At 61.2% G+C, this 16,001-nt stretch overlaps 1 protein-coding gene across 2 annotated transcripts in view; it reads left to right on the top strand.

The window, feature by feature from the left end:
* Positions 1-14,692, top strand: part of EDRF1 (erythroid differentiation regulatory factor 1) — a 44,565-nt gene extending 29,873 nt beyond the window's left edge. For both annotated transcript variants that reach the window (XM_060171095.1, XM_007523846.3), the window contains 10 exons: positions 275-463; positions 585-785; positions 2,233-2,451; positions 3,890-4,113; positions 4,951-5,109; positions 5,267-5,416; positions 6,704-6,857; positions 7,987-8,102; positions 9,040-9,191; positions 14,047-14,692. In XM_060171095.1, the coding sequence (XP_060027078.1) occupies positions 275-463; positions 585-785; positions 2,233-2,451; positions 3,890-4,113; positions 4,951-5,109; positions 5,267-5,416; positions 6,704-6,857; positions 7,987-8,102; positions 9,040-9,191; positions 14,047-14,200 (1,718 nt within the window). In that variant the 3' untranslated portion in view covers positions 14,201-14,692. The remainder of the gene's footprint in view (positions 1-274; positions 464-584; positions 786-2,232; positions 2,452-3,889; positions 4,114-4,950; positions 5,110-5,266; positions 5,417-6,703; positions 6,858-7,986; positions 8,103-9,039; positions 9,192-14,046) is intronic.
* Positions 14,693-16,001: the final 1,309 nt, after the last annotated feature.

The raw sequence follows: 16,001 nt of genomic DNA, 5'->3' as shown, positions 1-16,001 counted from the left end.
GGAATGACCGACCGGAAATTAACTGCAGCGAGGCCAAGGGCCTGTGGGAAATTCCACAGTCGAGGGAACACTGCCATTTCATTTCACTTGACTGCTGTTTTCTGGTTTTGTTTTTTATGATTTTATTTATTAACAAAAGGGGGGGGGCGAGATCCAGGGCCACACTCGAGTGCTGCAGGTCCTCAGCCTCTGGGCGCCGGGGATAGAAACACACCGTCCACTTCTCATGAGGCTCACTCTCAGTAAAGCTCGCTGTCTGTCTCTCCCGTTCCAGTGGGCTCCCTTGAGAAGGGTCATTATTCCAGCCAGTCTGGGATGATCCCGGGTTCTTGGCAGCATAAAATGAAGCTCCAGCTGATTCTCAAGTCGTCCAAGGCCTATTACGTGTTGTCCGACGCCGCCATGAGCCTTCAGAAGTACGGCCGGGCGCTGCGCTACATCAAACTCGCACTGCAGAGCCACGGTGAGTCCCCGGTGAGTCCCCGGTGAGACCCCGGGCGGCCACGGGCAGAGCTCTCCGCGTGAGGCGTGAGCGAGGTCGTTGACCTTGGCGTCTCGTCCCCTTGCTTCTCTCTCCCCGCCAGACACCTACTGCTGCCTCTGCACCAACATGCTGTCTGAGGTGCTGCTGTTCCTCTCTCAGTATCTGACGCTGTGTGGGGACATCCAGCTCATGCTGGCCCAGAACGCCAGCAACCGGGCGGCGCACCTGGAGGAGTTCAACTACCAGACCAAAGAGGACCAGGAGATCCTGCACAGCCTGCACCGCGAGGCCAGCTGCCAAGGTGAGGGGACGGGGCGGGGCGGGGCAGCGCGGCGCGGCGCGGCGCGGCTTTGCCATTTCCATCCGTCCCTTGATTTTTTTGATCGAGCGCGATACCGTGCATCTGTGTGAAGCGGCCTGAGAGTCTCTCGAGTCGCCGATTCTACCGCTAGAACGAGTGACAGATGAGACCTGCGTGCAGCTGCGCCGCCCGCCTTTCCATCTGCCTGCTCCTGTCTGCCTGCTCCTACCCCCGCCACGATTCTCTCTTGAAAATGTGTAGCGGCGGCTGGCGAGCAGGCCCTGAGGCTCAGAAACCCCGCCTAGCTGGGCTGACTCAGAGCTGGCTGGCGGGCTGACTTGTGCTCACCACTGTGTTTGAGGGTGTCACATTTTAAAACGAGGAAATCCGGGGGGAGGCGGATGTGAGCAAGAAAGTCCCTCCCTCAGCTCAGTACGGTGGGGAGCGTGCTGTAGTTAAGGCAGCAGCTGAGACAAGAGGCCAGTCTGCCGCCAGGCCCCATAGAGCTGAGTTAGGACGTGCTCGCTTTCTTGCAGATTTTTTTATCTTTATTAATGGGATAGAGACAGAAATTGAGATGGAAGGGAGGGATAGAGAGGGTGAGAGAGAGACAGAGAGAGACACCTGCAGCCCTACTTCACCACTTGTGAAGCTTGCCCCCTGCAGGTGGGGACTGGGGCCTTGAACCTGGGTCCTTGCGCGTTGCAACATGTGCGCTCAGCCAGGTGCGCCACCGCCCGGTCCCACGTGCTCGCTTCATCGCCCACACCGCGTGATGCCCGCTTCCCAAGCAGCGCGTCCGAAGATGGGCCGTCTCCTTGTTTCTGCCTCTTCCTTGCGCTGCTTCCTGGGTGTGCCAGATAATCATTTTATCGCAGTAGACGGGGAGACGCCTGCGTCTGCCACCCACAGCCCGAGAGTCTCATCTGAAATGGCTGGAGAGCGCGACTTCTCTTGGATGTTTGGGGCGGAGCAGCTGTGTGCTGTCTCTTCCTCCCTTGAATTGGGGCTCTCTGCGTTCCCTCATTCCGGGGTGGCATGTTCACAGCTCTGAGAGCTTATCTAGAGGTTTCTTCAGGAAGTCACGTTGGCATTGTCAAACGTGAGCAGCATTGGTAACAACTGAAGCTTCATTTCGGGAACAGGTCCCATGAATTACAAAGGGGAAAATGTCTTTGCAAGTATGAGTGGCATGTTTTGGCATGTGCTCTCTCTCCAGTCGTAAACCCTAATGGGCCTGCAAATGTGTTTTCATTCAGTGTTGATTTCCAAGAAAATGGAGTGTTAGGGGCCTTTCCTTAGAAACCTGACTTTAACCATGAGTGCATCTCAGCGTGCCCGCACTGGGCCGCGCCGCGCTTGCCCTGCAGTCTTGGGGAAAGCAGGCCACACAGGTGCTCAGGAAGAGGGTTCCCTCACTCAGTCATCTCTCCTTTTTTCCCTTAAGGATTTGCTTGGGCAACTGACTTGTCTACAGACTTGGAAAGTCAACTTACAGTTAGTTGTAAATGTTACGAAGCTGCGAATGAAATCTTACAATTCAGTGACTTAAAAAGCCAAAACCCAGAGCACTACGTCCAGGTGCTGAAGAGAATGGGCAATATCAGAAATGAAATCGGCGTCTTTTACATGAACCAGGCCGCTGCGTTACAGAGCGAGAGGGTCGGTGAGTATCTCCACAGCCCTCGCCTTTACTCCTGTCTCGGTTTTGAAAGCCCACTGGTCCTGGAAGGCTGGGCCACGAGCTGTGTTTCGACTTGACGTCATGAAGAGGTTTCCGCTCAAGAAGGCTGAATTCGCGTCACTTCTCAGGAAGTAGTTAGAGAAATTGCTCCACTTTCGGGCCCTCAGCTCTCGTCCCCTACCCAGCTCTTGTCCCCTACCAGTCAGTTGAGGAGCAGAGCAGACCACCCGCCGTGTGCTGGGCTGTGTGCTGGACGTATGACGGGCTAAGGTGTGCTTCCCCTGGCCAGCAAGGCAGAGAGAATACGAATCTCAGAAAAGAGCTTTTAGTGCAAGTGCAGGGCAGCAGAAAGGCCAGAGCAGGAGAGACCTGCCAGTATCGTGCAGTGCTTGACGGACTCTGGGAAGGAAGGGTACTTGGCCAGGGCAGTGGACAGTGTGTAGGCCACCCCTGGGCTGGGCTGGGCTGGGCTGGGCGTGGGGGCGGGCAGCATTAGGAAGGAGCCGGAGACTCAGCCGGACCCCTGTCTGAGTCGCAGGTTCCTGTGGACATAGGTGGGGGAGTCTGGGCCAGTCTTCTGCGTAGAGGCTGTCGGAATGGGCCGGGGCCTCCTACTCGGCTTCGTAGTTGGCGTCTTGGAAGTGGGTCAGGAGGCAAAGGTTGCACAGAGAAAGGACGGGCTGAGCTCGAGTTGAGCGTACCAGAGCTGCAAGGAGTCAGACACGTGGGAGGACTTGGGCTGGGTGCCCGTGTGTGTGTGTGTGTGTGTGTGTGTGTGTGTGTGTGTGTGTGTGCGCGCGCGTGTGCGCTCACTCGCGCCACCAGGCTTATCGCTGAGCCGTGGTACCTGCGTTTGGGTAGAGACAGAGATGGAGGGGATGGGGGAGAGTCAGAGAGGCCCTGACCCTACAGCGCTGCTTCAGCACTCATGAAGTGCCCTGCAGATGGAGACGGGGGCTTGAACCCAGGCCCTTGGGCATAGTGAGATGTGCATTCTGAGGGCCCCCCAGCCACCCACCCCGAGACCTGCAATCCTGAGCTGACTCGGAGGGGGGTGAGGGGAGCGGGAGTCACATGGAAATCTTTGCTTGGGTGCCGTGCCGGCCCGCTTGAAAGCCGGCTGCGGCCTCTCTCCTTGGCCGCAGGCCGCCGCCTCACTCTGTCCTCCCGAGTTCCTTGTGGAAGGACGCCAGCCACGTGGGGCTCGTACCCCGACACCAAACTGCTGCTCCCCGGGGCCGGGGGCACCCGCGCTCGCGCCCAGGGTGGGGTGTTGGCGTTCGGCCTGGAGTCCCGCCACCCGCAGCAGCCGCGAGGAGATCCGAGCCACAGGCCTGGGTGGCCGCCCTCCAGCCGGTCGCCACATGGGAGACGGCGGTCTGCCCGCACGATCGTCTCCCTTTCTTTGTGTCTTTCTAAGCGAGCAGAGGCGTGTCTGCTGCGGAGCAACAGCTGTGGAAGAAGAGCTTCTCTTGCTTCGAGAAGGGGATCCACAGCTTCGAGGCCATCAAGGACGCGACCAACGCCGCGCTCCTGCTGTGCAACACGGGCAGGCTCATGCGCATCTGTGCGCAGGCGCACTGCGGCGCGGGCGGCGAGTTCAAGCGGGAGTTCTCGCCGGAGGAGGGCCTGTATTACAACAAGGTAGCCGCGCCAGGCCGGCGGGGAAAGCGTGTCACTCGGTGTCGGTGGTGGATGAAAGCCCGGGGAGGGACTCGGTGCAGCACCATAAGCAGAGAGCTAGACGCCTGCGGGCGCGCTTCACCTGAAGGTCATGAAGCAAGTGCTCAAACCCGGGTCCTGGCACTCGGCCCCCAGGTTCTGATGTTTATTCAGAAAGAGAAGGGCGGGGAGCAGCAGGTAGCGCCACTAAGAGACGCATGTGGTCCTGTGCCGCGGCGGCTTGGCCTCCATCCTGCATGGGGCCTTGAGAACAGCGCCAGGGGAGTCGCGTCCAGGACTGGGGAGCAGTGCCCGGGTGTCTTTCTCTGTCGTCGCCCCCCCCCCCTTCTTCATTTCTTTCTGGTGCTCACCACCCCCTGCTCAGAAAGACACGGGATAGGTGGCCTGGGAGGTGATCTGCTCAGGGCACAGGGAGAGGACTGGACTTGGACCCTTTTTCTCTGTCGTCGGTGCATTGGATTAGCCGGCCACGGTGCGACCCAGTGGTGTCCTACATACACGAGGCCCTGGCCAGCCTCGCGAGAGAGAAAGCACGCCCACACGGCGGCCGTGAGTTGGCCATGAGAGCGGCTGAGGTGGATGAGCTGCCGTCAGTGTCTGACAGACCTGACCGGACTGAAACGGCTTTCCCCGTCGCCACTCCCTCCATCTCCCACGGTTAAGTCGGCACGAGGGCCGAGCTATGTTTCTTTATAGGGTGTCGCTGTCTGCTTGGGCACGTGGCCTGTGCTCTAGCCGCTGAGCTGTCTCCCCGGGGACCCGCATCTAAATGGATCACACATCCCCTTCCCCCCCAAGGCTGTCGATTACTACTTGAAGGCCCTCCGCTCGCTGGGGACAAGAGACACACACGCTGCTGTCTGGGACTCGGTGAACTGGGAGCTGTCCACCACCTACTTCACTCTGGCGACCCTGCTGCAGGACTACGCCCCTTTGTCCAGAAAAGCTCAGGAGCAGGTAACGTGGGCGGCTCGCCCGACACCTCCCGTTCCTTTGTCGGCAGACGCCAGCCTCCGTCGCCACCTTTTCCTCGACGGCAGGTACCTACACGCTTTGAAACTTCTCGTAGAAATGACGGGCTTGCCTTTGTCTCCCTCCCCTTTCCAACGGGAAGGTCGAGAAGGAGGTCAGCGAGGCCATGGCCAAGTCCCTGAAGTACTGTGACGTCGACTCGGGGTCCGCCCGGCAGCCCCTCTGCCAGTATCGAGCTGCCACCATCCACCACCGGCTGGCCTCCATGTACCACAGCTGTCTGAGGAACCAGGTAGGGCCTGGGAAGGGGCCAGGCGGTAGGTAGTGCGCCCAGCTGAGCGCAGGTGTCACCCCCCGCGTGGGCCCGGGGCCCGGGTCGGAGCCTGCGGTCCCCACCTGCCGGGGCAGCTTTGTGGGCGGTGAAGCGGGGTTGCAGGTGCGTCTTGTCCCCTCGATTTCTGGCTGTCCCTATCCAGTCACTAAAGCCCGGCCTTCCGGGAGCTTCTCTCACACACCGGACTGCAGGCAGACACCTCGGCGTCGGCCCCAGGCCGCCACGGTGGAGGGTGAAGCAGGCATAGCGGTAGAAGGAGTGGCAGGAGTCTGATTGCCAGAGTGCAGTTAGCGCCCAGTTGCACGGCGCCGATGTTAAGATACCGCTTTAATACCCCGACCCCACACCCCCCAAATCTGACCGTTCTCTGAGCCTCCGGCGAGTCATAACTGCTTTCCTCCGCCGTTTCTGCTTGGGGCTCAGTTTGCGGAAGGGCAGGTCAGCATGTCTGTAGATCTCAACTGTAGTCGGCAGTAGGCCTCACAGTAAAGGCTCTGCGGCTTGAGGCGCCCACCTCCGTGTGAGCCTGGAGCAAGCACAGAACAGCAGGCAGGGAACGTTCGACTCCCAGAGACGCCCTGTGTCGGGTGGGAGAGCCTCTCGTCAGCCCCTGGGCACCCACCCTGTTGCCGAGTCTCCCTCAGAACCCACCCAGGTTAACGGCTGCCCTGGGCTTCCCAGTGAGCTGCTCGTGTGTTCTGTCTGGCTGTGAGCTTCGGGCCTGAAGAACGCGCACAGCCTCGCCTCCTCTGGTCTCGCCTCGACTCTGCTAGCAGTCTGGGGCTTACGGTTTCTCGGGGGGGGGGGGGGGGTTGTTGTGTTTCTTTCTTAGCCGAACACCGAGACAGTTTATGTCGCGTTGTAGCCCGGGGTCTGGGTCTCCTGGCTTGCCATTGCCTGCGAATAGCATTCCTGGAGGTCAGGTGAACCTGGAAAGGGTTTCTTCCCGTTTTGAGCTGGCCTGAGACTCCCCCTACCCACAGGAGGCCTCCAGCCGAGATCGAAACTTACCCAGATGGTCTGATCTCCCAGATACCCATCCGCAAGGGAAAGGCAGCAAGCTGGAGAGACCCGGGGGGGGGGGGGGTAGCTGTAAGAGGAGAGAATGGAGTGGGCTCTTCGTCCCCGTACAGAAAAAGTCGGGAAATGAGTCGATTAGAGACACAGGTACAAACTGAAGCCGCAAGACTTGGCCGTCCGGTCAGATCCTCAGGACCTGCCTTGCCCGCCCGCTTCTGGTTGCAGGTCGGCGACGAGCATCTCCGGAAGCAGCACCGCGTGCTGGCGGACCTGCACTACAGCAAGGCCGGGAGGCTGTTCCAGCTCCTGAAGGGTGCTCCATGCGAGCTGCTCAGGGTTCAGCTAGAAAGAGTGGCCTTCGCAGAGTTTCAGATGGCCAGTAAGTTTCGCTCTCCGCCTCTCGCGTCTGCGTGCGTTGTAGTGAGGAGACCTGAGGCTGCCGTGGGTGCGAGGCCTGTCTTGCTCGTTTGCCCATAGTTAGTGATATTAGACAGGAGCCCAGAGCAGTCGCCCTGCTTTGGGGCGTGTGCACAGATACATATGCACACACGCACCCTTGCAGGATTCCCTGCTCATGACAGAAAGGGCAAGATGGAAGTCAGCTGCGTCCCAAAAGGGCAGTCCCAGCGACCCCGCGGCACAGAGCTCGGGAAGCACCCTGTAACGTGCTCCCCAGGGATCCCGTGAGTGCTCACCGCCCCTCAGAGCCTTGTGACGGGGCACCGGGATGCCCACGGGGGACACTCGAGCTCGGGGGGTCCAGAACTTCAATGGGATACACACAGGCATGACCACAATTGTCCCCGGCCCCTCTGGAGGTCCTGGGACCCACGACTCCCGCAGACACCACATTGTTCAGTATCTAGTGCAGCCCTAAGCAAAGACAGCCTTGTGAGAAGAGGCCTTCCAGGGCTGCGAGGTCAGTCGCCTAGGACCAGGAGGCGGAGGCCGGATTTGTTTGGGCAAGGCTAGTCCTCTCTGACACACCGTCACTCGCAGGGCAGAATAGAAGCTCGTGGGAGCCCGTGCCGTGCGGCCTCTGGGAGCTGCGCGACTTGGCTCGGGAATCTCGCCGAGCCCCAGCCCCCGACAGCTCCTCTGGGCTGCAAGGTCATAAACACCTTGGCTCCAGTAGGCCAGGTGCTCGCCCAGTGAGCGGCCTGCAGTGGTGGCAGACTGGGGGCCTCCTTCCTCCCTGCTGGGGCCCCTTGCAGCCCGCTCAGGCGGGGTGGTTGGAGAGGTGGATGTTGTGGCTATGGGGTGGCCCGCCAGGGAGGACGCCCACTGCGTGGTGGTGCCGCGTGCTGCGTCTCTGAGAAAGTGGTCCTGGTCCCGGGGTAGCGGCCCACCCTTTATTACCACGGTAATAAGAAAGGGAACCAAAGCTGGCCTTGGAAGGCGAGTCGGGGCTCTCAGGAGCTGCTCGTCGGTGCGTTGGAAAATCGGGATCCACGCTGCGTTCCAGATCTGCTTAAAAGCACCGCCGACCTCTGTGTTCACTGCTCCAGGTCAGAACAGCAACGTGGGGAAGCTGAAGACTCTGTCCGGGGCGCTCGACATCATGGCGAGGACGGCGCCCGCCTTCCAGCTCATCGGGCAGCAGCTCGCGGAGGAGCTGGAGCAGGTGAGGCAGCAAACGCGCCGCTGCTCCGGCCTGGCCTCCGGCTCCCACACGCCGAGGCCAAGTGGTGAATGTGTCTGGTCGCCCTGCTCACGTGACACACGCAGGTCCGTGCCCCGCAGACACGTTAACGGCAGCTTCTGCTGCTTACAGGACGGTCGAGCTCGCTTTTTCTGTATGACAGTGTCGCCTATGCGAGACGCATTGTGTGCATCTGCCTTGGGAAGGCCCCGGGAGGATAGAGTCTTGTCAGTTCTGCTTCAGGGCTTTGGCAATTCTTAGTTTTAAGAGAAGGAAGGGGAGTCGGGCTGTAGCGCAGCGGGTTAAGCACAGGTGGCGCAAAGCACAAGGACCGGCATAAGGATCCCGGTTCGAACCCCGGCTCCCCACCTGCAGGGGAGTCGCTTCACAGGCGGTGAAGCAGGTCTGCAGGTGTCTATCTTTCTCTCCTCTCTGTCTTCCCCTCCTCTCTCCATTTCTCTCTGTCCTATCCAACAACAACAATAATAACTACAACAATAAGACAAGGGCAACAAAAGGAAATAAATAAAATAAATATTTTTTTTAAAAAAGAGAAGGAAGCAGTCTGCGGCTTTCTGCTCACACCCCCCACCCCCCGCCCCACGCTGCCTGGAGCAGCCGAGTGCCAGCCACTGTCAGAGACGTGCCAGCCTGTGGCTCTGCTCACCCTGGTTCCTCAGACCTCTGTGGCCTGGTGCCCATTTCCGTCCTGCCCCTTCAGCTTCTGACGATACAAAGTCAGCAAGTTGTCGAGGATGACTTTCTTCAGTGTAAATAGCTGGTGGGTGTGTTTGAATCTGCGCCGATGTCACCTGGTTTGCTGTCTGATCTTGCTGGGGTGGAAAAAGGTACTGGATTAACGCAACCAGTTTCACCACCTTAATGACGCCGTACCTGCTGCTAAAATGTTTGTTTTTAGCCCAAGAGTGAGGAAGCCACGCCAGCTGCCGATCCTTCTCCCAGTCTCAATCGAGAAGAAGTGATAAAATTACTCAGCATTTTTGAATCGCGCCTGTCATTCCTTCTGCTCCAGTCCATCAGACTGCTGTCCTCGGCTAAGAAGAAAACAAGGTGAGTTACCGGGGCTTTCTCTGCGGGCACCGAAGGGGGACAGCTTGTCCTCCGAGTAATGGTCCCGGACCTTGGGTGCTGCGGGCTCTTGTCTGGTCGAGCAGAGGAGTGACCTCTGCGTGGCCCGCTACGCACTGAGACGGGGAAGCCGGTCCTGCTGCTTTGGGACAGACAGACACCCTGGGAGAGAGAGAGGTGGCTGGAGTAGAGGCGGACGGTCGCCACTGACCCCGCTCAATGAGCAGCGTCTTCTGTGGCCAGCGGGGAGCACGATTTAGAGTCTCAGGCCAGCCGTGCCACTTAGGTCTCGTGTCTCAGAAGTTCTGGTGGTGCCCACAGCCTCGGGACCCCGGTGTCTCGGAGAGTTGGCCTTTGGGCTCGTAGCAGCCGCCGCGGTGGAGCTACTCGGCTTTATTCCGCGTGGGTAATGTCTTTCTCCATCTGCTTTTTTTTTTTTTTTTTTAATCTTTATTTATTGGAGAGAGACAGGGAGAAATCGAGGGGGAAGAGGGTGATAGAAGAGAGACACCGGAAGCCCTGCTTCACCACTTGCAAAGCTTTCCCACTACAAGTGGGGGCTGGGGGCTCGAACCCAGGTCCTTGCGCACTGTAGTGTGTGCGATCAGCTAGGTGCGTCATCACCCGGTCCCCCATCTGTGCTTTTAACCTAATTGTATCTTCACGTTAAAACTCTTTTCTTAATGGGCGACCTACCGCTGGGTCTCACTGAAACCCTCTGAGTGTGATGTGGACACGGGCTGTCGCCTTCCTCGCTGGCCGCCGCCTCCTGAGCTCTGGCCACTTGCTGCGGGTCCCTTAGATTTCAGTGCTGACTTCCCGTCACTGTCAAGTCTGTGTTCCGGATGGCTGCGGCTGGCATCTCTGATCTAGGCTCCCTTCACGTAACGTTCCGTGCTCAGGGGTCGAACGCCGGCCACCAACTTCCGGCTCTCCTGCCCTGATGGCCTGCAGCCCACTGCGGTGCCCGCTGCTTTCAGTGAGCCTCAGACGGCAGTCTTGTGCGAGCAGCTCCCCTTCCACCCATCCACTCCGGGTCTGGTGCTCCTGCTCTCTTTCTGTCGGGCCCTCTGGCGCTGCGTTGGTGCCGTGGCCGCTGCTTGCGGTGGGTGGGCCGGGCAGCATTCCTCCGAGCACATCCTTGTTCCAAGTCTGTCGCACCGGGCGCTCTTGCGCTCCTGCTCCTGTGGGTTCCAGGGCCACGTCCGTCTGCGGTCATCACTGTTGGGCTTCGCCCTCTACTAACACTTTTTCTTTTTTCTTTTTGATCTTTGTTTATTGGCTAGAGACAGCCGGAAATAGAGAGAGGTAGGGGGAGAAAGAGACTCCTGCAGCCCTGCGTCACCACTCCTGAAGCCTTCCCCGTTGCGGGTGGGGCCCCGGGGCTTGAACCCGGGTCTTCTGGCACTGCAGTGTGCCCAACCAGGTGCGCAGCCGCCCAGCCCACTAACGCGCTTCTAAGGAGCAGCCTGCTGCTCTCCTCTTGTGTCCTTCACTTTCTGCCTCCGCGGCCTTCATGATTTCCTCGTCTCCGCCAGCAGTTTGAGTGGCGCATTCAGGACGCGACAGTGTTCTTCTCACCACTGCCCCATTCTATTCCCTCTGCCTCATTCCTTGCCTGAAGCTCCGCTCCCACCTGCCCGGGGCTTAGACTGACTGTGGGCTCCGCTCCCACCTGCCCGGGGCTTAGACTGACTGTGGGCTCCGCTCCCACCTGCCCGGGGCTTAGACTGACTGTGGGCTCCGCTCCCACCTGCCCGGGGCTTAGACTGACTGTGGGCTCCGCTCACTGCTGCCCGGGGCTTAGACTGACTGTGGGCTCCGCTCCCACCTGCCCGGGGCTTAGACTGACTGTGGGCTCCGCTCCCACCTGCCCGGGGCTTAGACTGACTGTGGGCTCCGCTCCCACCTGCCCGGGGCTTAGACTGACTGTGGGCTCCGCTCCCACCTGCCCGGGGCTTAGACTGACTGTGGGCTCCGCTCCCACCTGCCCGGGGCTTAGACTGACTGTGGGCTCCGCTCCCACCTGCCCGGGGCTTAGACTGACTGTGGGCTCCGCTCCCACCTGCCCGGGGCTTAGACTGACTGTGGGCTCCGCTCCCACCTGCCCGGGGCTTAGACTGACTGTGGGCTCCGCTCCCACCTGCCCGGGGCTTAGACTGACTGTGGGCTCCGCTCCCACCTGCCCGGGGCTTAGACTGACTGTGGGCTCCGCTCCCACCTGCCCGGGGCTTAGACTGACTGTGGGCTCCGCTCCCACCTGCCCGGGGCTTAGACTGACTGTGGGCTCCGCTCCCACCTGCCCGGGGCTTAGACTGACTGTGGGCTCCGCTCCCACCTGCCCGGGGCTTAGACTGACTGTGGGCTCCGCTCCCACCTGCCCGGGGCTTAGACTGACTGTGGGCTCCGCTCCCACCTGCCCGGGGCTTAGACTGACTGTGGGCTCCGCTCACTGCTGCCCGGGGCTTAGACTGACTGTGGGCTCCGCTCCCACCTGCCCGGGGCTTAGACTGACTGTGGGCTCCGCTCCCACCTGCCCGGGGCTTAGACTGACTGTGGGCTCCGCTCCCACCTGCCCGGGGCTTAGACTGACTGTGGGCTCCGCTCCCACCTGCCCGGGGCTTAGACTGACTGTGGGCTCCGCTCCCACCTGCCCGGGGCTTAGACTGACTGTGGGCTCCGCTCACTGCTGCCCGGGGCTTAGACTGACTGTGGGCTCCGCTCCCACCTGCCCGGGGCTTAGACTGACTGTGGGCTCCGCTCCCACCTGCCCGGGGCTTAGACTGACTGTGGGCTCCGCTCACTGCTGCCCGGGGCTTAGACTGACTGTGGGCTCCGCTCCCACCTGCCCGGGGCTTAGACTGACTGTGGGCTCCGCTCCCACCTGCCCGGGGCTTAGACTGACTGTGGGCTCCGCTCCCACCTGCCCGGGGCTTAGACTGACTGGGCTCCGCTCCCACCTGCCCGGGGCTTAGACTGACTGTGGGCTCCGCTCCCACCTGCCCGGGGCTTAGACTGACTGTGGGCTCCGCTCCCACCTGCCCGGGGCTTAGACTGACTGTGGGCTCCGCTCCCACCTGCCCGGGGCTTAGACTGACTGTGGGCTCCGCTCCCACCTGCCCGGGGCTTAGACTGACTGTGGGCTCCGCTCCCACCTGCCCGGGGCTTAGACTGACTGGGCTCCGCTCCCACCTGCCCGGGGCTTAGACTGACTGTGGGCTCCGCTCCCACCTGCCCGGGGCTTAGACTGACTGTGGGCTCCGCTCCCACCTGCCCGGGGCTTAGACTGACTGTGGGCTCCGCTCCCACCTGCCCGGGGCTTAGACTGACTGTGGGCTCCGCTCCCACCTGCCCGGGGCTTAGACTGACTGTGGGCTCTGCTCCCACCTGCCCGGGGCTTAGACTGACTGTGGGCTCCGCTCCCACCTGCCCGGGGCTTAGACTGACTGTGGGCTCCGCTCCCAGCTTTGCTGGCGCCCTTGGCTTTCCTCCTTGTGTTTTAGTCAGATGTTTCCACCGAGCTTGTCCGCGGGCACTGACTCTGCTCTTGCTTTGTGTCGTCTGCCCTTGAGCTTGGTGCCACGGTGTCCTTGCTTCTGTCAGCCCTACTGGAGCCTTGTTCTTTCTTTCTCTCCCTTTCTTTCTTTCTTTCGTTGCTATTAGGATCTACACTTTAGAGGAAGAACTTTATTTTAATCTTTATTATTGGACAGAGACAGTCAGAAGTGGGGGGGGGGTAGAGCAGGAGAAAAGCGGACACGTGCAGACCTGCTGCGCCCCCGGGGAGGGAGGGGGAGGGGGAGCGGGAGGGGGAGAGCCCGGCTGGCACCAGGGCAGCTGCTGTTCAGCCAGAGGTGGGTTTAGGATTTCCCCCGTGTTCCCACAAGGTGGCGGCATGAAGCCGTGGTCCCCGAGAGACATGACTCATCCATGTGGCGGCCAGTTTAGGGACTGAGTGACCGGCCGGCCGGAAGTGCTGTTGCCTTCTGTACTCAGAGCGGCCAAACCTACAACTCCACTGTTTTATTTGTCCCCACTGTGGAGGGCCCTCCAAGCTTGTTAAAGTTGCTAATCTCCTGTCGGGAAAAGGTGTGGTTGCCTGCATGGCCCCGCAAGTATCACCCGGCTGCTTGGTGTTACGTTTCGCAAGGTTTGCTAAGTGAGTCTGCAGGCGCTGAGCCACCGCACCGCACCGCACGGGACACGCACGGCCTGGGCCTGCTGGACAGACTCGCCCCCAGGAGCATCAGCAGTCGTCTCGGGGGCTGGGGACCCACACTAGACTTGAGGGAAGCACTGGCAGGGGCTTTGTTTCTCCTCACACCTTGGCTGCCGGAGAAGTCAGGGAACCGAGTCCATCGGTCGAGATCTGATTCCTTTCCCTCGTGTTGCCTGGCCTCGCCTGCTGGGCTTGGCGTCTGTCCGCCCGCGCCGGGTCTGAAGGTTCTTTGCTCTAGGACCCGGCACCTCGTGGCCTTGGGCGGCTTCGTACAGTGAGGGGCTGTGAGAGGACCAGTGATCTAGGGGCTGGGGGTCCCCGCCGCGCTACTGGGAGCTGAGCCTTCAGGTCCGTGGGCCGCTTCTGCCATTGCATGCGGCGTCCGGTTAAGATTAGTACAGAGGGAAGGGGGAGACGTTGCAGACCGACTTCTGGAGGAGAGGTAACCCGTGAAGTGGCGGGTGGGCCCTTCTCGAGAGTTGAGAGGAAGGGGGTGGCATGCGGGAACCGGAAGCCGGGGGTGTGCGGCTCAGACTTGCGGTCAGGACAGAGCAGAGGGCGTCCGACCCAGTCCCGGTGTCCGGGGCGCTGACCCGTCTTCTTCCTTCCTACCCGCAGCAACCTTGACGAGGACGCCGCCCTCAGAGCCAACAAGCAGATCTACTCCCAGCTCTTGAGGGCCACCGCCAACAGGGACGCCACCCTCCCGGAGAGAGTCACCGTGCTGCTGCGCCTGCTGGGCCTGCTGGCTCAGGGCGGCGCGGGCCCCTGACGGGCAGGGCCGCAGAGACGCCTCGGTGCCTTCCGCCTGTCCGGGCGGCGCTTCGTGTCATTAAACGGGAGGCCGTGCCGCTCGGAACGGGCGCCGTGGAGACCGACTGTCCTTGCCCGGCAGCCAGGCGCCGGCCGGGGTCGAGTCGGGAGAGCCGGCGCCTTGGGCCGCAGACTCGGGCCTCGGAGGACGGTTCGGGGCGGCGCTTTCGAGAGGTTTAAAAGGCTTCCTGTCCCGACAGTGCTTCCTTCCAAGCGGAACGGGAAGCGGTCGGTCGTGTCCGTCCCGTGTCCCCCCGTCCCCACCCCGGCCAGTGGGCAGCGTCCCGGTGCTCGCTCTGCGGGGCCCGCCTCGCTCGCACTATGTGTGAGCCGATCAAGGATAGGTACTAACCCCACACACACACAGACACACAACACCCCAGCCCCTTTCCACTTGAAACTGTGAATAAGGTAAGAAAACTATTTTGAATAAATTATTTATTTTAAATGACTCTGTATTCCATTCCACATTCTGCACCCTGAGTTCTGGTGTGAACTCGGTCGATGAAGACACTTTACTAAATAAAGACGAGCACGTTCGGGACGAGATCCTGCCTGCCATCCGACAGGCTCTCGCGGGGGAGCGCCCCCTTCGCACATGCCGCAGCCTGTCCGCGAGCTGAGGAGCATGGCCGGCCCTGGCTGACGCGCCGCTCGCCTGCCGGGCGGGGCCGTGGGGCCTGTGGTGCTGACACACGGCTGGCAGCCCCTCTGGGTCCGATCTGCGCTAGATCTGCGTCCGGAACAGACGTGCTCTCTCAGCTGAGTCTCAAACCGTTCCCCGCACAGTCTGCGGGCGCGAGTTGGCGCATGTCCCCTACTTGGCAGGAGCATCTCTCGCCGTTTGCTCGCTGCTGTCCAGATGGCACCGTCCATCCGGGCAGACAAACAGCAGGATCGGCCGCGAGCGCTCACGCCACTCACGGGTCGGATCCAGACAGGTCTCCGCTGACAAACGGCAGAGCAGAGCCCGGGACGTGACTTGTCTGTCCCTTCCTGGCCTCTGTGGCAAGAGGAAACTTGTTCTTGAGCAAAGAGGTTCCGACGACGACCTTCTGTCATGGAAGTCTGTAGAGGGCTGATTGTGGCCCAGAGCTACCGCCGGTCCCTCGGGCTTTGGGGTCCCGATCACGGAGAGACTTTCTCCCCATTAGTTGCACGGCCCCCGTGTCCACGTCATCATGTGCCATCGGGACCCCAAAAGGGACCGTGCCTGGCGTGGGGAGACTCGGCAGGCGAAGGGAACAGCTCCGGCTTCTAAATGCCGGCGGTCGGGCCTCGAGAGCTGCCAGGAGTGACCAGCGTGTAGACACAGGGGTGGGGGGGCTGCAGACCCCAGGAGGCTGCGTGGGAGCCTCTCAGGGCCACTAAAGCTTTATTCTCTAGGGCTGTGCAGCCTCTTCCGTCCACAGAGCTCGGGCCCAGAGAAGGAAGTGCCGTGAGAAGCCATGGCCGGCCGAGGGGGGGGGTCTGGAAGCCTGTGACTCCCCCGACTCCCCGGTTACATCCAGCCGTGCCCACCCCCTTGGGCTCAGGCAGAGGGAGCCGATCAGAAAGGGGCTGCGGGCCGGGGGAGGGAGCATCGCGGGCACAGACTCCAGCCTGAGGGCTCAGCTTCTGTCAGGGCCCCACGCCACCAAGAGCCGGAGCTGGGCAGCGCTCTCTGGCTCAGGAAGGAAGGGAAGAAGGGCTGCGAAGCGAGGGGTCGGTCGGGGTGCTGCTTGTCAACCTTCCCGAAAGTCTGGTTTCGTCTGTGAGTT

Source organism: Erinaceus europaeus, chromosome 14 (assembly GCF_950295315.1).
Source record: "Erinaceus europaeus chromosome 14, mEriEur2.1, whole genome shotgun sequence".
Taxonomy (NCBI): Eukaryota; Metazoa; Chordata; class Mammalia; order Eulipotyphla; family Erinaceidae; genus Erinaceus; species Erinaceus europaeus.
This window is presented reverse-complemented; position numbering and strand designations above follow the sequence as displayed.